The sequence below is a fragment of the Corythoichthys intestinalis genome, chromosome 16 (assembly GCF_030265065.1).
Source record: "Corythoichthys intestinalis isolate RoL2023-P3 chromosome 16, ASM3026506v1, whole genome shotgun sequence".
NCBI classification, from domain to species: domain Eukaryota; kingdom Metazoa; phylum Chordata; class Actinopteri; order Syngnathiformes; family Syngnathidae; genus Corythoichthys; species Corythoichthys intestinalis.
Window position 1 is genome coordinate 7,063,247 of NC_080410.1, and position 24,015 is coordinate 7,087,261.

At 38.9% G+C, this 24,015-nt stretch overlaps 1 protein-coding gene across 1 annotated transcript in view; it reads left to right on the top strand.

The window, feature by feature from the left end:
* The first annotated feature begins 452 nt into the window (after window positions 1-452).
* The window catches only part of slc6a16a (solute carrier family 6 member 16a), a 66,466-nt gene continuing 42,903 nt past the window's right edge, over window positions 453-24,015 (top strand). Inside the window, exons 1-2 of the mRNA XM_057817598.1 lie at window positions 453-684; window positions 20,935-21,148. Of these exons, the coding sequence (XP_057673581.1) occupies window positions 679-684; window positions 20,935-21,148 (220 nt within the window). The 5' untranslated portion in view covers window positions 453-678. The remainder of the gene's footprint in view (window positions 685-20,934; window positions 21,149-24,015) is intronic.

Here is a 24,015-nt window from a genome sequence, read left to right on the forward strand (position 1 = left end):
GCTGTTAATTACAGAAATTAGGGACGCATCAATTGATTTTTCAAAGGATGCCAATGCTTTTGTCCGGCCCATTTTTGGAGTTTTGTGTAAAATGATAATGATTTAATTTTTTTTCCCATTCTCTTTTGTGTTTTTTCATTGCAAGCAAAGTAAATGAAGCTATTACTAGCAAAGCATTTGTAATAGTAATCATTTTCTGGGAAAAAATGAGCATTATCTGACAGAATTGCAGTTGTGTCAATACGTTTAGCCAGCACTGTACATACATACATAAATTGCACAAAAATTTTCATTGTTCGCAAATCTTTTTTGCAAGTGCACCTTTTTAAAAGCACAAATTATTTTTGAAAAAAACATTTATTTTTTGAGAACACGAACTCCATACGCCCACAGTTGCATGTAGTGTATTTTAGTGTGGTCTAGCCCCTCCCCTTTTCACTGGCTGTAGTAAAAGTAACTTCTCGCTTGCTCTTATTTGGGTTCCTCCAGTCTGGACGCGTGAGTGACCGCGTGTGCTTCAAAGGCTTTACATCTACTGTAAATACTAAAATAAGAACAACTAAAAAGTCTCAGTCGAAAAAGAAAGACAGAGGAGAAGTATCGAAGAGGATATCAAAAATAAGACAATAACAAGAACTAACTTCGGAACACGAGTACAGCGTGGGAGCAAGCTGTTAAATGATGGTAATTTTAAACGCTTATGCTCTTCAAAAGGTATTTTTGCTGTCCTTGCTTGCATTTAAAAGTTGTATTGTTAAGGGTAATCTTCTTCCCCCAACAGAAAATGTGACGTAAAATTTGCTGAAATTGAGCGGACTGTTCTCTAACTGCATGCTTCAGTAGGTTTCAGTTTATTTGAGAATGCAATTCCATTAAAAAACAAAAAACATTATTATGTAACAATACCATACAGTACCAAATAGGCCTGTCGCGATGACAAATTTTAGTGCGCGATAATTCTCTCATAAATTATTGTCATACGCGATATTATTGCGTCCTCTCCCCAAAATTTTAAAACTATTTTACAATAACACAGTAAGAATACAGCATATATTAATGATACTAAGTAATATTAAGTACACCCATTTAAACACAATAAACATTTACTCTTAAATTCAAAAATACTTTTTAAGAAATCCCAATTAAAAACAATAGACCATACTTCTTTTAAGCAAAAGACAACAATATCAATACCACACAAAAACACAGAATAAATAAAATGTCTTTTTCAAGGAAAGATAAAATTGCACTTCAATAACTTAAGCATTTAGGCACAGAGGTATAAAGTTGTAGTAACACAAACAATTGCATTTCAACAGCAACAGAGAAAAATAAATTAAGTAGCAGTAACAAAAATTTGGCTTCACTAAGGCTAGGTTTATACTGCAGGTCTTAGTGCACAAATCTGATTTTTTTGTCATGCCTGGTTTGTTGGCGTGCCCGTTAAGCCTGAACTATATAACAGTCCCATCGCAAGCACGTGCGATAGTTTTTATATTTTTTTAATCCACATACGCCTTGCTTTCTGATCTGCGCAAGCCTCACACCCTCCCTCTCCCAGGCCTTTGTTCTTCTCAGTTAGTGCAGCACTGCAGCAGCTTATTAAAGTTAACTATGGCTTTGATCTGGCCAAAGAAGCAGACTTCACACAGGCATCTGTCAATCATCGTTTAACTTGTTAAACAGTTGTAAGGAAGCCGCGCTGGAATGAATGTGTGTGTGTGTGGAGACGTTGGAGACATATAAATGCCAGAAGTGATCATGAGGAGTTTGAAATTTCTACATGTCACTCTAATGGTCACAGCTAAGGTAGATAAACAGAAGCATTTCATAAAGCCAAGCATTTATCTACTACAGTACTTTATTCTTGTTCAAAAATGATTTGGTTGGACAGTTATGTTAAAAACTGATCATAATTATGACATTTGAAGGGCTTAAAAACCATTTATTTATATAAATTTTTTAAATCACTTTGGGGGGGAAAGTGAGAAAAAAAACATGTCTTATATGTATCTCTTTCCAATGCAAAATCTGAATAAATACATTGAGCACAAAAACACACACACACACACACACTCACACAAAAGAAAAATTGGGGGGTGGGGGGTGCGCTACTTCGCGGTTTTTCTCTTATCCCAGCGGGTTCTGGTCCCCATTAACCGTGAAAAACGAGGGATCACTGTACACCACAGGTGTCAAACCGATTCCAGAAAGGGCCTAGTGGGTGCAGGTTTGCTTTCCAACCAATGAAGAGGACACCTTTTCACCAATTAGATCTTTTACATGTGTAATCAGTTAAACTTTGTCAGGTGCTGCTTGTTTCAGCAGGGAGTTCATTGGCTAAACTCTCTTTGTGTTATCGGTTGGAACAAAATCCAGCACCCACTAGGCCCTTTCTGGAATCGGTTTGACACCTGTGCTGTACACTGTGGTGATGGTGACTCATCCAAAGTCTTTCCAAACAGCTATTCAAGTCATCTAGTGAAAAATTCTTTAAAAAAATATATATAATTAAAAAAAAAATATCGCAATATAATATCGCAATATATAGCAACCCCCCCAAAAAATCGCAACAATAGTTTTTTTCCAATATCGTTCAGGCCTAGTGCCCGTTCAGACTGCCGTTGTCCATGGAGCCCGTTCAAGTATCACGCATATGCACTAATTCGTAGTCCGAGATGCGCTCAGCAAAGTGACCGCATGCGCAGAAGCTGTATTACAGGGTGATCATATATTAATTTCCAAAAAGAGGACACAAATAACAAACATTAATAATCCCCATTTAGTCCTATATTCAAAGTTTATATGGACTGATAGAACGCATAGACGCACGCACATAAGCCTTGACTTGTGTGCGTGACATGACGTGGGTGTGTCAATTTGCCCTGTCTCGGCCATGTAAGCAATACTGAAATATTGCTCATTCGGCACATAGAATTAAAATCGAAAATTGTCAGGCTTATCCTTTTCTTTATTATTATTATTTTTTGACTGTGTTCAAGCCCACTTCATGCATAAAAGCGGAGTTTGAGCTAGAAGCTAATGTACAGCTACATCGGGTGGGGAAGGGGTTTAATAAGCCCAGGCTTCTCCCGTCAGCCCTTGTCTTTTCTTCGGGTTAATGAATCTTATCACAATGCTATCTTGTAACTGTCAATGATACCCATGATGATGACAGTAAACATCAACAACAACAACATCGCTCCCGTCCTGCCTGCCGCTTTCGCTTTGCTGATGTCATTGCTACCTGAATTCCGATTCGGGAGACTTGAAAGTTCAGACCGCCGGCCACATTCTAGAAAAATGTGGCCCAGATCGGATTTAGACCACATACGAAAGATACCCAGATCGGATTTAAAATGGTCCACTTCTATGCGACTTGTCACGTTCCGGCTGTCAAGTTAATTCCTCACTCAAGTCGGAAAAACACGAAAAAATCGGATTCATGCATTAAGACCTGTAGAATGAACGTAGCCTTAGGTTAGGTTCAAATGTGTGAAACGAACACACCCAGAAGTCAATAAAACAGAGTGAATCCTCATCACAGCATATTGCGCTGTTGGTAACAAGGAAGCCGAACTTTTAACAGCACGTCCGCAGCACATCTGCTGCATGCGCACGCACGCACGCACGTAAGCATGCACGTGAGGCGATAAATCGCAGCGGGAAAACTACCGCCTTCAATTTAATTTACCTTGAGATAAATGGAATTATTGCATATTGCGACAGGCTTAGTACCAAAATAATTCCATACAAAACACACAATCAAGCAGGTATTAAACATGAAGACCAAATAAAATACAAAACGTATCCCTCATCAAGTTATTTTGGATCAGTCAATCTTTTTTTTTTTTTTTCTTGTTTTTTTCTCACCACCTCCAAAAAATTCATCAGCAGTCATAAGGGTTCCACTATAATGGCCAACGTTTACTCAGCGTTACTAGATTGCAGTGGTGAATGAAGTTTTTTTTTTAAGTAAAAGTACAAGAATGTAAGAAAAACGTTACTCAAGGAGAAGTACAAAAATATTTAATTTAAAATTTACTTGGCAAGTTATTTTTTTCCTGAAGCAAAATTATAATATAGGCCTACAGATATTATATATACTGTATATACTGTATATATGGCAGAAAACACTCAGGCTCTGAGACCCCCAATTTGGCCAAATTTCAAAATTGTCCTATATGCGTGTGTGATACATCATTGGAAAGCTTAAAAATCTCAATTTTCTGGGGAAATATAAATTTTGAACAGGAGGGCATTCAAGCAAAACCCTAACTGGAGGTGAGAGCATGAGAGAGCATAATGAAAGACGCCATGATATTAACGAGATATTATCGCGTACTTACCTAATATCTATCCAAAAACTCCATGTAGTATGTTTCACTGAGTGTAAAGACACAGCTCTGAATGGCCACAGCCAGATTTTGGGGGGGTTTTATGGCTGAAACATGGTAAAATAACAAGGGTCGCGATGCAGAAATCGCAGACATCAAGGAGCGGTCGAGATTTTCTTTTTGTTGCAGTTACCCTTTTAAACGTTTCCTTTTTTTTTTTTTTTTCAATTTTTCTTTGTTTGGATCGATTTTTTTATCATCTAATATATCGGAGAAAATCCAACAGTAACAAAAAAAAAAAATACAATTAAGAGATAGTTATGAGGTAGACATCAGTGAGTTATATAAAGACACCATTTTTTTCATCGTGATGTAATTTGTTTAAAAGTTTAAAATATGCGAGTGAATAATTTTTTAAAATGTTTTTTTTTTAATTAACTAAATATTAGACAACAATTAATGATTCTGAGCTAAAAATGACACATTTTGAATAAAAACATAATTACCTACTTTCTTTTTATGGCTGGTTTTAAACAAGCGGTTGTGCGACGTCTGTAAAAGGGGGACTCCAGGGTAAAACAGACAAATTAAAAATAGTTTGGAGTAGGGCTGTCCCAAACGACTAATTTGTGTGAGTTCAGATGCTTTTTCTTGTGTGCATTCTGCATTTTTGGGGGCGGGGAAAATCTGTTCAACTTTTGTTTGTTTTAACCTGAAAATAGATAAAGTAGAGGGCACACTGAAATATTACCACAATTATTTTGAATGAGAGGCACACATACTCACAGTAACAAAAATTAAATATATAGTAATAATTTATTTAAATATAGTATACTACTATATGTAATACTTTATAATATTAATAGGGCTGTCAAAATTATCGCGTTAACGGGTGTTAATTAATTTTTTAAATTAATCACGTTAAAATATTTCACGCAATTAACGCACATGTCCCGCTCAGACAGTATTCTACCTTTTGGTAAGTTTTACAGCAAGGTTTTTTGTGCTGTCTAACAGTGAACTCTTGTGGTCGCTTTGCGACATGGTTTATTGCTTTCTTGCCAGTTCAATATGGCTGCACGACGTCTCGGGCTGATGCCTACGTTGTAATGTTGTGCTTATGTGATCCTTGGACAAGATTTGTCCGTAAGTATGGTTGATGTAAAGAATGTACATATTATATTAGTAAGCGAAATGTTATATTTTTTGTATGAGACGCTTTTTGTTTATGTTTAGTGAACCTGTATAGCGTGCTAAGCTAACGTTGTTGCTAATGCAATGCTTGTGTACTTTTTTTTTGTAGTTTCACTATGGTCTAAAGAGGACAAAGCTTTGAGGCCATTTTGTTAATAAATCAGATGAAAAAGGAAGAAGTCTGATTTAGGGCTGCAGCTATCGAATATTTTAGTAATCGAGTAATCGACTGAAAATTCTATCGATTAATCGAGTAATCGGATAAAACAAATATATTTTTAGGTGAAGAGCAATTATAAATATACATGAGAAAACAAGACATTTCATCTAATCTTGATCCATTTTCAGTCAATCAATGTCTTTATTTTCGATGTATATTGTTGAAAACAGTCAACAATTGCATCTCAGATGTAACTAGAATAAAAAAAAAGACTAATTCACTGTTTTCACTCAAAAAACTTTTAGATGTTATTTAAAAAAAAAAAAAAATATATATATATATATATATATATATATATATATCTTACCTAAAAATGCTGTTACGCTTGATAACACACATCACTTAAAAGTTAGGATTTTTTCCCACGTGTTTCAATTGAATTTCTCTTTGTGTCAAGCCATTTTTAAGTTCTAGTTAAGTTTTAAGTTACTCTAAACTGCAAGTCCTGATAGGATTTGGAGTTTTTGCAGTGTTCAAAATAAATGTATGATACAGGCTGTATTGGAGCACATTAGGGACCAGTGCTACTTGGTGTTTTATCCAGCAATGACTACTGAGCTAAAATTGATAGTTAGCATGATTAAGTTTTTATTTTACACCCTCATCACTCCACAATGCTATGTTATGTTAAAGCCTGAATGTAAGACACGTTAGCCACGCATCGACAGTGGTCATAATTAATTGAAACCTAGCCCTCCGCAGGGGTAACGTTACGTGAGCTAGTAGCGACAGTAACGTTAATCTTATTTATTAGCTCTTAGTGCGCCTTATTAGCGCTTAGCGCTGTACTGCTTTAAGATGGCGGCGGTTTACTAACGCTGCCCAGATGCGGCCGAGTCTGTCAATTCGCATCTAGTTCAACATACATGTGATCTCTATGAGACTCAGACGCTACCTGTACCAACGTAGCATCGTGCGGGCTAGTATTTAGCGGCGTCGTTTGTGGCGGCTGTCGGCTGCAGTAAGTTTTTTTTTTTCCTTCTTCCTCTCCGCATGTGACAGCGCGTTGTCCCGCATTAAAAGTAGTCCGAGCAAAACGTAATGCTTAGAGCTGTCAAAATAAACGATTACTCGAGGTGAATAAAATTACTCGGATCAGTTTTTAAACTCGAGTTACTCGAGTTGCTCGAGTACTCGTTTCAGCTCTAGTCTGATTATTAAGGCGTCGTTCACTAGCTGTCTAGCTTTGGAAAAAGTAGACGCTTTGGAGTGAGGACAGCATAGACAGATTTAAATGACAGAAGAGTGAAATGCCCACTACAGTCCTTATGTACCGTATGTTGAATGTATATATCCATCTTGTGTCTTATCTTTCCATTCCAACAATTTATTTTACAGAATTTATATATAATTTACAGAAAAATATGGCATATTTTATAGATGGTTTGAATTGCGATTAATTAAGATTAATTAAGATTAATTAATTTTTAAGCTGTAATTAACTCGATTAAAAATTTTAATTGTTTGACAGCCCTAAATATTAAGTAACTAACATTAGTGCAGTCATGGATTTCAGTAAGCAGGCCAGTGCTGTTTCCATATATATTATTTTATATTATGTATATACAGGATATATGTAGATATTTTCCCCAAGTGGGAGCTTCCATGATAAATTTAATAATAATTTAAAAAATTGATTATATAATTATATTATATATATATTAATTATTTTATTAAATAAAAATGCACGTTGATACGACTTTTTTAAAAATCGTGAGAAAGTTGTATGGACTTACAATCCGCTAGCTTGTTGTTTCTTGTTGTCTTCAAAAATTATACTTGGGTGACGGCGCTTCAAGTGTTCGTTCATAGCCGACGTGCTACTGTGATATGCGAGCTCAGCTTAGCAAAGAGTACACACCGTGGCACCCTCCATATTTTCCTTGAAATAATTCCAGGCTCTGGCTATTCTGGTCTGCTTTTTTGGCTTTATGCAACTTTCACGTGTCACCAATTCTGCCCTTTTTGGTAATTGGCTGTGTTTTCAACTCCTCGCCGTAGTGAAGAGTGAACCGGCGATTCACTTGGCTCGTTGTCGTCGGTTTTGTCCGATTTCCTCCTCAGGAAGGTGGCGGCGTGCATAAAAACACCGAGAGGCGTCGGATACTTTTATTGACCAAAACGTAAAAAAAACAGAGGATCCAGCCACTGAACTCCGCGGTACCCACGCACTTTTCCAACTCGCCGATCTCGCTTCCTCTCTCTCGCTCGCTCGCCCACTTTCTTCCTCTTTGCTCAATCTGACAACGCCGGTCACATTGAAATAACAGCGGCCCCCTTGGGGGTGCCAGTAACAACCGCTTGTATCGCGAGCGCCTGCCATTCTAAACTTTATCTGCATGTAATTTTTTATTCAACCCGTCATTACCCGTCGACGGTATGTTTTGCCCGTTGACGCATTTACGTCATCGATGATGTCGACAATGTCGACTAGTCGGGACAGCTCTAGTTTGGAGGCTTAATGCACCATGAATCTGCCATGGCAGTATATAGGCATATTGTTCTATATAAACCCAACAGTTCTTTTGGCCTAAAATACAGCAGTTTTTTTTTAAGAGTGGTGCAAGAACAGAAACTGCTTTTTCAGCCTTGTCTGCGTTTTCTGCCATATATACAGTATATGTCTATATACTGTGTATATACAATATATCACAAAAGTGAGTACACCCCTCGCGTTTCTGCAGATATAGGCTCCAGCACCTCCGCGACCCTCGTGAGGAAAAGCAGCATGGAAAATGAATGAATGAATGAATGGCTTTTACTATAACTTTTCATGGGACTACACTGACAAAATGACACTTTGACAAAATGAAAAGTAAAGATACACGATAATATCGGTCACCGATAATTATCGACCGATAATGGCAATTATGACGTCACACAGCTAATCCAGATAATAAAAAAATTCAACCGATAATGCAATCCGATAATTATATACTTGATTTAGCCTCCAAATGTGCGCAACCGAAGAATTCAGCACGCCGCCTCCTCAACCCCTCCCCTCTGTGAAGCCCCTGAGGGAGGAGGGGTTGAGGAGGCGGAGTTACACGACAAGAAGTAGTTGAATATTATGGCGATTGTTACTTAAAAAAACGACGCTCTCGCCATCTGCGAAACATGTACCGTAGAAGTTCCACGAGGCAGAAAGAAAGCGTCCTCATTCAAAACCACTAACCCAGCAGCCATTTAAAACTGCATCACAAAGATTTTTGGAACGAATACGAGGCTGCTGCTAGCGGGAATGCTAAGGCTATTGTAAACACAAGCTAAACTACGGGGCTTGTGACAATACAGAGTCGGGCTGTTTGGGAATGCAGCCCAAGGCGGGTGGTAAATTCGCATCTAAGCATCTAAGGCTAAACACCGGCACGACTGGAGACCGATAGTCGGCAAGTAGCCGTCTTCCGACGGAGCCCGCCGCTCTGGCTGGTCCGGTAGGCCTACGGCGAGGCGGGCCGGGCCGAGCCCAGTTTCCCGGCTTCGGGACCTCCGGCGTACACCCCGGTTGCTCAAGGGTTCCCCCACGGCGTGCGAGCAGAGCCAGGACCCGAATACGCCGCGGCGAAGCGGCCGGGGCGGGCTTATTATCCGGTACGAACGTAGCTGCCGCCGAGACGAGACACGGTTTATTTTTTTTTACCTTTTTTTTACCCAAGAACCAAAACCCTGGATAAAAAAATAATGCAGTTTATACGACCACCATTCTTCATGAAAAAGTGATGTCCAGTGAGCAAGCTTATCATGACGGCACAGTGGTTAGATGATAATTTAAACATGGAGAAAACGAAGTCAGCCAGTCAATAATGCATTCAGTATGTAAAATGACGAGCGGTCAGATGACTTTGTAACGCTGCCTTTATTTTCGGCTTAACAAAACTCGGGCACAAAACAACACGCACGTGGATGCGCGCTCCAACTCCATCCAAATAGTACTGTCGTGTATCAGTTTAGCTGCTGTAAAGCAAATGTCGTGAAAGCCGCAAATGTAAACAAAGCACTGCAGAATGGGTACATGACATCTCGCTGTTTTGAGTTAATCATTTTCACAGTGTGCAACAAAGCATATAACATTAGCAATCACTTTTCAAATTATTTAACTTATTTCTCTGATCAATTACAGTCACAGTAGATAATCAAATTCTTAAATCAACATTCTGTAGCCACAAATATTATTCAAAATCTTTCCTCCTTCCAAGTTTTTGTTTTTTTAGGATTAAGTATAATAATGTATTGCTTAAAACAAGGCTGTTAAGATTATTTTCAGCTAGCTATTTTTCTTCCAAGATATCTGAGAGAAATACACTTGAAGCGATGGCAGATAATTTCACTTATTGCCAATAGATTTACACTTAAAACTGACTAGTTTTAAGGAGGTGTGTTTGCAGTGTATTAATGTTATATATGTTAGGAATGGCTTACATTTAAAGGCATTTTTGTGCAACTTAGGTATTTACTCTGTAAATAATTGTTGCCAAAAGTTTACCGTTACACCATTACCGTCAGACAATCTGTCATTATTTAGATGTTCTAATTGACGACTTGTTCATATTTTATGTTGAAAAAAAGAGCAATAAATTATATTTTTGCACAGTAATATTTTCTTTTGTGTATACTTTAAAATTTTACATAAATCTTTTAATAGAATTATCGGCTTGACATTATCGGTTATCGGTTGGAATGAGGAGGAAATGATCGGTTATCGGTATCGGTTGAAAAATGTATTATCGTGCATCACTAATGAAAAGTAGTCTGTTTGCATCTTGTTTAATAGAGTTAATTTATTTTCCCCTCAAAATAACTCAAAATATAGCCATTAATATCTAAACCCCTGGCAACAAAAGTGAGTAGACCCGTTAGAAACTACGTACATCCCTAAATGTTCAAATTGAGTACTGCTTGTCATTTTCCTTCCAAAATGTCATGTGACTTGCAAAAAGTTTGCTGAAGACATGTCAACAAAGCACATGGATTACTGGAACCATGTCCTATGGTCTGATGAGACCGGTGGGCTTTCTTGTGTACCGTCTTCAGAAGAGGCTTCCTCATGGGGTGACAGCCATGCACACCAATTTGATGTAGAGTGCGGCGTATGGTCTGAGCACTAACAGTCTGACCCCTCACCTCTTCAGTCTGTGCAGCAATGCTGACAGCACTCTTGTAATGAGTCAGATGACATTTGGAGGGAAAATGACAAGCAGTGCTCAATTTGGACATTTAGGGATGTACGTTTTTTCAAAGGGGTGTACTCACTTTTGTTGCCAGGGGTTTAGATATTGATGGCTGTATTTTGAGTTATTTTGTGGGGAAAATAAATTAACTCTATTGTATAAGCTGCACACAGACTTCTTTTCATTGTGTCAAAGTGTAATTTTGTCACTGTTGTCCCATGAAAAGGTATACTTAAATATCTGCAGAAATGCGAGGGGTGTACTCAATTTTGTGATACACTGTATTAGAGCTGAAACGAATACTCGAGCAACTCGAGTAACTCGAGTTTAAAAATTCATCCGAGTAATTTTATTCACCTCGAGTAATCGTTTATTTTGACAGCTCTAAGCATCACGTTGTGGTGCTCGGACTACTTTTAATGCGGGACAACGCGCTGATGTCCCGTGCAGAGAGAAAGAAGGGGGAATTTTTTTTTTTTTTTTAAATTACTGCAGCCGACAGCCGCTACTAACGACGCTGACGTTGTTAAATACTAGCCCGCACGATGTTACGTTGGTAGCAGGTAGCGTCTGATGCGTCTTATAGAGATCACATGTATGTTTAACTAGATGCGAAATGACAGACTCGGCCGCGTCTGGGCAGTTAGTAAACAGCCGCCATCTTAAAGCAGTAGAGCGCTAAGCGCTAATAAAGAGCGCTAAGCGCTAATAAATAAGATTAACGTTACTGTCACTACTAGCTCACGTAACGTTAGCCCTGCGGAGGGCTAGGTTTCTATTAATTATGACCACTGTCGATGCGTGGCTAACGTGTCTTACATACAGGCTTTAACATAACATAGCATTGTGGAGTGATTAGGGTGTAAAATAAAAACTTAATAATGCTAACTATCAATTTTAGCTCAGTAGTCATTGCTGGATAAAACACCAAGTAGCACTGGTCCCTAATGTGCTCCAGTACAGCCTGTATCATAAATTTATTTTGAACACTGCAAAAACTCAAAATCCTATCAGTACTTACAGTTTAGACTAACCTAAAACTTGAAACTAAAACTTAAAAATGGCTTGAAACAAATAGAAATTCAATTGAAACACGTGGGAAAAAATCCTAACTTTTAAGTGATGTGTGTTATCAAGCGTAACGGCATTTTTGGGTATGTATATATATATATATGCCTTGCAAAAGTATTCGGCCCCCTTGAATCTTGCAACCTTTCGCCACATTTCAGGCTTCAAACATAAAGATATGAAATTTAATTTTTTTGTCAAGAATCAACAACAAGTGGGACACAATCGTGAAGTGGAACAAAATTTATTGGATAATTTAAACTTTTTTAACAAAAAAAAAACTGAAAAGTGGGGCGTGCAATATTATTCGGCCCCCTTGCGTTAATACTTTGTAGCGCCACCTTTTGCTCCAATTACAGCTGCAAGTCGCTTGGGGTATGTTTCTATCAGTTTTGCACATCGAGAGACTGACATTCTTGCCCATTCTTCCTTGCAAAACAGCTCGAGCTCAGTGAGGTTGGATGGAGAGTGTTTGTGAACAGCAGTCTTCAGCTCTTTCCACAGATTCTCGATTGGATTCAGGTGTGGACTTTGACTTGGCCATTCTAACACCTGGATACGTTTATTTTTTAACCATTCCATTGTGGATTTGGCTTTATGTTTTGGATCATTGACCTGTTGTGCAGATACCAACAGGTTTTCTTCCAGAATGTTCCTGTATTTGGCTGCATCCATCTTACCGTCAATTTTAACCATCTTCCCTGTCCCTGCTGAAGAAAAGCAGGCCCAAACCATAATGCTGCCACCAACATGTTTGACAGTGGGGATGGTGTGTTCAGGGTGATGAGCTGTGTTGCTTTTACGCGAAACATATCGTTTTGCATTGTGGCCAAAAAGTTCAATTTTGGTTTCATCTTACCAGAGCACCGTCTTCCACATGTTTGGTGTGTCTCCCAGGTGGTTTGTGGCAAACTTTAAACGAGACTTTTTATGGATATCTTTGAGAAATGGCTTTCTTCTTGCCACTCTTCCATAAAGGCCAGATTTGTGCAGTGTACGACTGATTGTTGTCCTATGGACAGACTCTCCCACCTCAGCTGTAGATCTCTGCAGTTCATCCAGAGTGATCATGGGCCTCTTGGCTGCATCTCTGATCAGTTTTCTCCTTGTTTGAGAAGAAAGTTTGGAAGGACGGCCGGGTCTTGGTAGATTTGCAGTGGTCTGATGCTCCTTCCATTTCAATATGATGGCTTGCACAGTGCTCCTTGAGATGTTTAAAGCTTGGGAAATCTTTTTGTATCCAAATCCGGCTTTAAACTTCTCCACAACAGTATCTCGGACCTGCCTGGTGTGTTCCTTGGTTTTCATAATGCTCTCTGCACTTTAAACAGAACCCTGAGACTATCACAGAGCAGGTGCATTTATACGGAGACTTGATTACACACACGTGGATTCTATTTATCATCATCGGTCATTTAGGACAACACTGGATCATTCAGAGATCCTCACTGAACTTCTGGAGTGAGTTTGCTGCACTTAAAGCAAAGGGGCCGAATAATATTGCACGCCCCACTTTTCAGTTTTTTTATTTGTTAAAAAAGTTTAAATTATCCAATAAATGTTGTTCCACTTCACGATTGTGTCCCACTTGTTGTTGATTCTTGACAAAAAAATTAAATTTCATATCTTTATGTTTGAAGCCTGAAATGTGGCGAAAGGTTGCAAGATTCAAGGGGGCCGAATACTTTTGCAAGGCACTGTGTGTATATATAATATATTAATACGATCTGAAAGTTTTTTGAGTGAAAGCAGTGAATTAGTCTTTTTTTTTTTAATTCTAGTTACATGTGAGATGCAATTGTTGGCTGTTTTCAACAATGTACATAGAAAATAAAGACATTGATTGACTGAAAATGGTTCAATATTAGATGAAATGTCGTTTTCTCATGTATATTTATAATTGCTCTTCACCTAAAAATTTATTTGTTTTATCCGATTACTCGATTAATCGATAGAATTTTCAGTCGATTACTCGATTACTAAAATATTCGATAGCTGCAGCCCTACACTGTATAAAAATACACACATGCGTACATACAGAGATCTGAGTCATTATTCAAAGAACGTACCAGAAAAACTGCAGAATGGGGAAAAAAAAAAAATTAAAAAAAATAAAATTGACTGCACTGTAAACAGAAGCTTAAAAAGCACAAAACTCCAAAACTTATTTTCATGGCGGATTGCAAGCAACTATCAGGTGCATACCGCCACCTACTGTACAAGAGTGTGGTGGTTTTTATTGGTCAATATCTTGTTCACCTGCCTAATCTTGCTGCTTCTAGTGCTCAGTTACAGTTTAGTTGCAAAGGGCGTATCGATTGCGCCGGAGGCACGAAAACGAAACTATCAATTCACAATGACAAAAACAGAAAACAAACAAAAGTAATGTGTAATGCAGTCGACAATTTGAAAAGTAGTGGAGTAAAAAGTACAGATACCTGTTGTAAATGTCGTGAAATAAAAGTAAAAAGTACCACTTCATATTTGTACTCAAATAAGGTACAAATACACAAAAAATGTACTTTAGTACAGTAACCAAGTATTTTCCTTCATTATATTCCACCACTGCCTTCAAAAAATTCATAGTAGGTACTAAGAGTTCCACTATAATGGCCGTTTACTCAACGTTACTAGATTGTACGTCTACTGCCGTCAATGGCACGGAAACAGTGATAATCAGCTGCCAGTCTATGCATTTCAAATGTGTAGTGCATTTTGTGGAACCTGTTGGGGTGTCCTTGAGACTCCAGCCAGTCGCATAAATTTAAGATACTACAAATGCATGAATTGGTCGTCTTTAGTCCTCAATGCCAGGTCCAATCATGTGGAGTCCAGTCATCCCGTCTGCTGTGAATTGAATTGAGTTTGTCAATTGTAGACGTCTAATCCATTGGAAGTGGGAGGTCTTTTAGCAAATGACCTTGGAAGAGAAAATGTTCATTTGCTATCACATTTCAAAGTTATTTAAATTACTTTTTTAAGAGCCACATAATTGGATGTCTATCTGTACATATTTCTCCTATAAGTGTCTGCTTCCTGTTGCTGCTAATTTCTAAACGTGACATATTATTCCATCACAATGGCTTCCAATCAAGGGTGCATACTTTCTTAATATTCAAACTTAATAAATGTATGACTTCATCTTCAAATGAAGTATTTCTTTTGTATGGGTGTACAAGCTAAGTTTTATAATTGGAGCAGGGCATTGTGACATAACATACTTTTGACCATTGGTGCCCTTGACATTAGAAGTTTGAACACGAGTAAATAAAAGCACATCCACTGTAGGTGTGAGAAACATGTTGATAACCTTTTTAACCACAGTGAAAAGCCTTTGAATAAAGTGCGGCAGTGTCACCCAAGTATTCCTGCATTTTGTCATCATAGGTAAAGAATAGGGCTGTCAAAGTATCGAGGTGTCGATTCTGGAATGTTGTATCCAGATGCGATATGTGATTGAAAAAGTATCAATACTCATTTATTTGTTTTTGCTTGGCCACAGGTCACCAGAAAATTGTTGTCTTTGGATTTTGCACTACAGTGATCCCTCGCTACTTCGCGCTTCAAACATCACTCCATCAGTCCATCGCGGATTTTTTACAACAAAAAAAAAACTGCAGCATTTTATAGAGATGTCCCGTCCGATCACATGCAGCCTCTCATTCTCCCTAACGAAGCTTCTGTTTCTCACCAGGCAGCTGCAGCTTGTTAAAGTTAACGATGAGTGACAAGGGAGCTTCTTTGAACTTGCCAGAGTCCTCAAAGACGTTTAACTTGTTTTAACATTGGCTGTAGTCGCTATGGCAACTCATTGTGTTGTGTTGTGTGCTGTTCTAAGCAGCATGAGTTGATTTGAGAGGACTCACTCAATGAAGCATTTTATAAAGAATTATACTTTAGGTAAAAAAAGGGTAAAAAAAACAAAAAAACAAAAAACAAAACAAACATGTCTTATATGTATTTATTTCCAGTGTTAAATAAATTAATCAAACACCAGAATACATTGAACACACACTCACCAAAAAACAAAAAAAATTTTTTTTTTTTTTTTTAATGTACAGCTACACCCTTACTTCGCCGATTTCAATTATCGCGGAATGGGTGGGTCCCCATTAACCGTGAAAAACGGACTCGGTATACATAGTAATGGAGGATATTTCTGTATTTCTTTGGTAACTCATTTGCTGGATGGCGCAAGACTTCCTACCCATTTTGACTGGGATGGTTGGCAGCGATCGTTTGATCCATTCTAGATTAGCTGAAGCTCCCTGATTTATTTTTTTGTTAAGACCTGTAAATATGTCGTTGGATTTAGGGGTAGACAATAAGGGAAATTAGTCACTGGCCCTTCTATTGGATTTGTCTTTCCCTTAACTCTTCCGGTGACTTTTTCTTTCTTTAGTGGTCTTTTTTCCCCCGGTGTTGGGGTTTCAGAAACCTGTCATCGTGTAGTAACATAAGGTGGGTACTTAGATACTGATAATCAATCAGCAGCACTAATCAGGATGCCCGCGTTCACGTGGGAGCGAGCGAGGTGTGTTTACACCCTACGGAGAGTAATGGCTGGCTGCATAAACTGTAAGGTTGTCTTTGATCGGGATAGCGTCACATAATCAAAACACGGAACCACTGGGAATTAATATGATATAAGATTTTTTTTTTTTTCTTAAATCGACGCATTATGGTTCTGGCCACACCGGGCCAGTGGTTGGAGCATTCTGGTGGCCCTGACGTTTTTAAAAGTACGTCCAGGCCATTTATATTGTCGAATGCATGGAGGAAAATAATATGACTTCCTAATTGATCAGCTGCCATTGACGTCTACTCATTAGAAAAGTTGTCATTTAGTTGACTTTTATGAGTATTAATAACAGGTTGAAAATTTTAGTATCATGACAGCAGTAGTAAAGAGTCATAAATATCTAAATATAGCAGAAAGGTTGATGGAATAAATTCCGTTTCCTGACCACGTGCCGTCCATTTACACCTCAGCACCACCCACAGGCTCAACCAATGTAATCCTACATCCTCCCCCTCCCACACATGTAGCACTCATTTTCAGAGCTGCAGTGCTAGTTGCTGAATGATTGCTTACGGTATGCACATTTCTCCACATACAGCATGTTTGAATATGTATTTTAGTAACTCTTGAAATCCAAATGTGGCTCTTGTATTCTTGCCAATTCACAAACAAATTTAGCGACGAGATCATGCCACTCGGCAACAGCTTCTGAGTCAGTACCACATAGCATTATGTTTAATTGTATAGCAAAGTCATGCTTTTTCATCCATTGTTAACTCATCGGCACCCATTCATTTAAAGTAGGAATTCTAAAGTTTGTTCATCCACCCTTTCCAGTCAAAAAGGATTGGTCATCTTGAGCCGCCAATTACCGTAGTTAAAATAAAAGTCAAGTCAAAAAAACTGATTGTGCTTTGTGATGACATGTTTTTAACGCATTTGCACTAAGTAGTTCATTGCATGCCTTTTGAAATCTCCTAATGTCCAAATTCTGATACTTGTTAGAAAAACATTTCAAAGTAAGACAAATGAAAAGTCCTGTATTAACTGAGTGAGTTAACTGACGAAAAATCGATCACCATTTTATATCACGATAAGGAGATGGCACGACATAATACATTTTAAATTTTTGGGTCAGAAATTATATAGTGATTTATGACAGCTTTCCCCCCCACTCAATTTATTTTTGAATTGATATTAAACTCATCTGCTAAAAAAATGTATCGGTAGTAAATAGAAGCAGCGCAGTAGCATACATATTTTTCCTCAACTGTAAAGATGCCTAATTGATGGTATTTTTGCATGTAATTCAAAACAACCAACTATCAGTGGTGGAATGTGACAAAGTAAAAGTACTTTGTTACTGTACTTAAGTACATTTTTGTGTATCTGTCCTTCACTTGAGTACAAATATGAAGTGGTACTAGGCCTGAACGATATTGGAAAAAACTATTGCTGCGATTTTTGGGGGGGTTTGCGATATATTGCGATATTATATTGCGATTTAAAAAATATATTTTTTTTTTTCACGAAATTTTTACTAGATGACTTGAATAGCTGTTTGGAAAGACTTTGGATGACTCACCATGACAACAGTGTACAGTATTCCATCATTTTTCGTGGTTAATAGGGACCGGAACCCGCCGCAATAAGTGAAAAACTGCGAAGTAGCGCATAACCCCATTTTTTGTGTGTGTGTGCTCAATGTATTTATTCAGATTTAGCATTGGAAAGATACATATAAGACATGTTTTTCTCACTTTTTCCCCAAAATATGATTTAAAAAAGTGTATATTTTTAATAAATGTTTTCAAGCACTTCAAATGTAATAATTATGATCAGTTTTAAACATAACTGTCCCACTGAATCATTGTTAAACAAGAATAAAGTACTGTAGTAGAAGAGTGCCTGGCTGTATTAAGTGCTTCTGTTTACCTAACTTGGCTGTGACTCTTGGAGTGACATGTAGCAATTACAAAACTCCTCATGATCACTTCTGACGTTTATTTTAGGTCTCGAACGTCTCCACACACATCCCACACCCACCAACCACACACACACATTCATTCCAGCCCGCACTTCCTTGCAGAAACTGTTTAACAAGTTAAACAATGATTGACACATTGTTGCCCCTGTTAAGTCTGCTTCTTTGGCAAGATCAAAGACATCGTTAACTTTAATAAGCAAGTGCCGCAGTGACTGAGAGCTGGGAGAGAGGGTGAGGGAGGCTGTGTGAGCGAATGAAGCAGAACAAAGGTTTGTGGATTAAAAAAAAAAACAAAACAAACCATTGCACGTCCTTGCGATGAGACTATCGCGCATGCGCACTTTGCGATGGCGATGTTTAAACGATATATCGTTCAGGCTTAAGTGGTACTGTTTACTTCACTACATTTGCCTTGTGTATCTGCACTTGTTACTCCACTACTTTTCACATTGTCGCCTGCGTGTCACGTCACTTGTGTTTTTTGGGTTTTTTCTAATTGTGAATTGATAGTTTCGTTTTCATGGATCTGGTGCAATTGAGAAGCCCCGTGCAACTATACAGTGATTGAGAACTAGAGGCAGCAACACGAGTACAAGCAAGATTAGGCAGGTGAACAACATATTGACCAATAAAAACCAACAGTCAGAGCAGCGTGCCTTCAGATAGGTGAATGAACTCTTGTACAGTAGGTAGGGGTATGCACCTGTTCATTGCTTGCAATAAATCCGCCAAGCTTGTTAAGCTTCTGTTTACACTTACAGTGCAGTCAATTTTATTGCTTGTTTTTTTTTCCATTTTGCACAGTTTTAAATAAAATTGAGCGTCAATGAAATTTCTGGTTCTTTGAATGTTGGCTCAGATCTACAGTATGAGTGTGTGTGTGTATATATATATAATATATATACAGGTCTGGCCAAACGTATTGGCACCCCTGCAGTTCTGTCAGATAATGCTCAGTTTCTCCCAGAAAATGATTGCAATTACAAATGCTTTGATAGTAATATCATCATTTATTTTGCTTGCAATGAAAAATAGCAAAAGCTAATGAAAAAAAAAACAAAACAAAGTCATAATCATTTTACACAAAACTCCAAAAATGGGCCGAACAAAAGTATTGGTACACTCAGCCTAATACTTGGTAGCACAACCTTTAGACAAAATAACTGCGAACAACAGCTTGCAGTATCGAATAATGAGTTTCTTACAATGCTCTGCTGGAATTTTAGACCATTCTTCTTTGGCCAACTGCTCCACATCTCTGAGACTTGAAGGGTGCCTTCTCTAAACTGCCATTTTCAGATCTCTCCACAAGTGTTCCATGGGATTCAGGTCTGGACTCATTGCTGGCCACTTTAGAAGTGTCCAGTGCGTTCTCTCAAACCATTTTCTAGTGCTTTTTGAAGTGTGTTTTGGGTCATTGTCCTGCTGGAAGACCCATGACCTCTGAGGGAAACCCAGCTTTCTCACACTGGGCCCTACATTATACTGCAAAATTTGTTGGTAGACTTCAGACTTCATAATGCCATGCACACGGTCAAGCATTCCAGTGCCAGAGGCAGCAAAGCAACCCCAAAACCTCAGGGAACTTCTGCCATGTTTGACTGTGGGGACAGTGTTCTTTTTCTTTGAAGGCCTAATTTTTTCCAGTAAACTCTGTTGATGCCTTTTCCCAAAAAGCTGTACTTTTTTCACATCTGACCAAAGAACATTCTTCCAAAACGTTTTTGACTTTCTTAGGTAAGTTCGGGGAAACTCAAGCCTGGCTTTTTTATGTCTCTGGGTAAGAAGTGGGGTCTTCCTGGGTATCCTGCCATTGAGTCCCTTTTCATTCAACGCCGATGGATAGTACGGGTTGACACTGTTGTACCCTTGGACTGCAGGACAACTTGAACTTTTAGGAGGGTTGGCAGCGAATGCTTCGTTCATTCGCTGCCAACCCTCCCACTACAAAGTGATTGGACGTTGTAGCGCTGTCAATGGCAGTCAATGAGTTAAATCCAAATAACATGTTCCCGCATGTTCTTAATTTGCTGCAAAGCTGATATTTGAGCTGGGCTTCCAAACAGACACCCCCTCCCTTCGTGTTTGTGTACGAAATGGAATGTGGCTTGTGTTGCAGCACACGTCTTCCTTCATGTGTTTTTTTTCACATGGCAGGTGACGGGTGCGAGGTGAGAGGTCCACACATGTGATGATGTGATAACTAAACACGAGCCTTCTGCTCTATTCCCTGTGCCTGAAATGAGTTTGACGCCTGACACACTGCCAAAAAATACTTGTTTTTTTGTGTAAAACATCTTGCCAACCTGTTTATTGCATGTATATGTTCTAAAAATATTTGTTTTGAATAAAATAGCTTCATAAATATTTTTTTACTGTTTTTTATTTTTTACTTGTATTAATATATACTGTATATTTTTGCTGTTCTTGATTCCAAGACTGAGAAATCTTCTTTGAATGGCGGCGAGGATGGAGCATGGCTGACTGAGAGTCAGTCTCAGATGGCCCTCAGTTCTGACGCAAATGAAACCAACGATGGAGACCGGCCAGCCTGGGATTCTAAGATCCAGTACGTATTGGCCCAGGTCGGCTTCAGTGTGGGCTTGGGGAATGTTTGGAGGTTCCCATACCTTTGCCACCAGAATGGAGGAGGTGAGTGTTAATAGCCAGATGATTTTTCGTTCATTTATTTTCCAAGATGCTAATCCTCACGAGGGTCGCGGCAAACCATGGGCAGTAGGCGGTGAACCTAGGGACAATTTGGAGTGTTCAATCAGCCTAACATCAGGGGTGAAAGTGGCTAGAATTTCTTGCGGGAACTCCCTGACATAAAGGTCGCCAGTGAGCCAGAATCTTTATTTGTGTGTGTGTGGGGGGGGGTCGGGGCCAAACCTCCTAAAACCACAGAAAAGAAACAGCTTTTGGCAGTTATACCTATAACAAGCAAAAAAACTACAGGTTAGTTTTACACATGCATTAGGCGTCTTGCAGTAGCAGGGCATACATGAGAAACTGATTTTCATCCAAAATTTTACTTTTTCAATCATGTGCAAAATACAAATGAGTTACATATATATTCATATATTATAAGGAAATAATTAAGTAGCCTTACATAGGTAAATGAACAAAATCAGTCCAAAAATTAACTAGCAGGTCGCTATTGTTGTTGACGTCGCAGGGCGGTGACGTCACATGGGTACACTGCCGGACTTCCACTGTGTCACTCTTTAACTACATTAACTTGTCATCGGTTCTGCCCTTCCATTTTGAACCCGAGCGGAATATTAATGAGAAGGAATGCCCTGTCGGTATTTCACAAAACGAGCAGCAAAACCAAAATGAACACGAACAACGGGATGAGACAAGAAGCGTACATGTGTCAAGTTATGAGAAGGACAGCCCTGTCGATATTTCACAAAATGAACAGCAAAAGCAAAACGGGATGAGACGAGAAGCGTACGTGTCAAGTTCGCTAGTGACAGTGTCAAAAAATGTTTGCAGATCTTCACAGTAAACAATTGTGTGATCCAACTTATTCCAATATTATTACAGAGATAGTTATCATCCAAAGCTGTCGTGTGCTTTACATATCATTAGGTTATACAGCGAAACACAGCAGTTTGCAGGTAGCCCGTACATAACAGCACACGAAAACGTTGATGCAGTTTGCCTCTACTGAGACGTCTAATGGCGTCTAATGACGTCTTACCTTATTTTTGTTACGTGAAAGCGCTGTCCAGATTGATGATCATCCTTCCAGTCTTCTTAGATATTGCTCCAGAAGCTTGCTTCCTGGTGAATAAGCGACACGGAAAATGAATGAATAAATGTTTTAAACTTAGGAATAGCCAGCAATCAAACCATCATTTTCTGCCCAACAGATTATAATGACTATAATGACTGTCGTGTACGTATTAGTACTGTTTGTACTTATCATTACAACAGCGTGACGTCACCACCCTGCGATGTCAACAAAAACGACGACCTACTAGTTAAAATAGTTTTACAAATTTTATTAAAACGAAAACATTCAGAGGGGTTTCAATATCAAATTAGTATAACTCGTACTCACGTTTACTTTTAAGAACTACATGTCTTTCCATCCGTGGTTCCCTTTAACATATTGCCAATTTAATATTGATATCTGGGATCAGGCACTATAAGGTTAACATGGAAGATGTTCTGAACCTCCCCATCAGAGCAAGTAAAATAAAATAAGCCTCTTCAACTTTCCTTTCTCTTAAAGCAACACTAGGTAACTTTTCAACCTGTATAAAATATTTCCATAACATATGTGAACCGACAACTAGTTGAATGACACCTCTTTTATATCTTGAGGGGCTCTGTATCGCTTTCACCGGCACTAATTAACTTTGAGGAGGGTGGCAGGAACCCTGCCACACAAAAGAACTACAAATGTGCTGACTGCTTTATGGCATGTGTCACTTCCCCCTTTCCCCATGCGTTATAAAGACAGAGGTCGATGTGATTGCTTTCAAGCAAATTCTTTAAAGATGGCAGAGCAACACGAGGCAAAATGTTTTGTCAGAGGAGACAAAAACAAAACAAAAAAGGGAGGCTACCAGGATAAAAGGACACTCAAGAATAAACATTGGCCCGGCTTTCACTCGCTGGCGTGATCCCCCCACCCCCACCCAATCGAACTCGTCAGCGCTGATGAGTTCAGGTGGGGGGGTGGCGGAGGGCCGGTGGGGGAATACAGTACAAAATCAAATGTTTCCTATTGTTAACATTGTCGTATTGATTAGCTACATCTGGATTCATTACCTCGTTACGAGAGATCAGGATTTTACGACATTGTGCGCTGATCGTCATGGGAAACGCAGTCTTCCTTAAGGCAAAATACTACCGCTTTTGTCCACCTGCTTCCTAAAATCGACCCAAACTGAAAAGTTACCTAGTGTTGCTTTAAAAATCTGGTCAATTTGCCGTTGCATTGCTCTTTTTTATTTTTTTGTTGTCTCAGAAACATGTGCATTTGAACCAATCAGAGGTAACTATCAATGCTTATCACATGTCATTATGTCAGCCAATTGAATGGACAACTGGAGTCCAGGCAGGATGGTTTGCTGCGAGCATGTGCACATCGACGCAAGTCGACTGTCTTGTCAGAGTCGAAGACACACGCTGGGAGAACTCTGTGGAACCCAGTGGAATATATAAATAATGAATATCAGTGGAAACAAATGACGCTACACAAGCACTTTATTAGGCTTATTGTTAACACTTGTGTATGTAAATCTGGTGTTAGTAGATTGTTTTCTTCTTGGAGATGCGGTGTGGCAGCCTGGCAGTTTTGACAGTTGCCATCATATTTTGGGCATCAAAGCACCGTTCCGCCCCCAAATTTTATACCAGAACGGCGTACCAGACCATTCCGGCCCACTGTAACCCCTGCCTACCATGCAAGTTTTTGGGATATGGGAGGAAACCGGGGTAGCAGGTGAAAACCTACGCAAGGACGGAAAGAACATGCAAACATAGACAGTAGACACTGC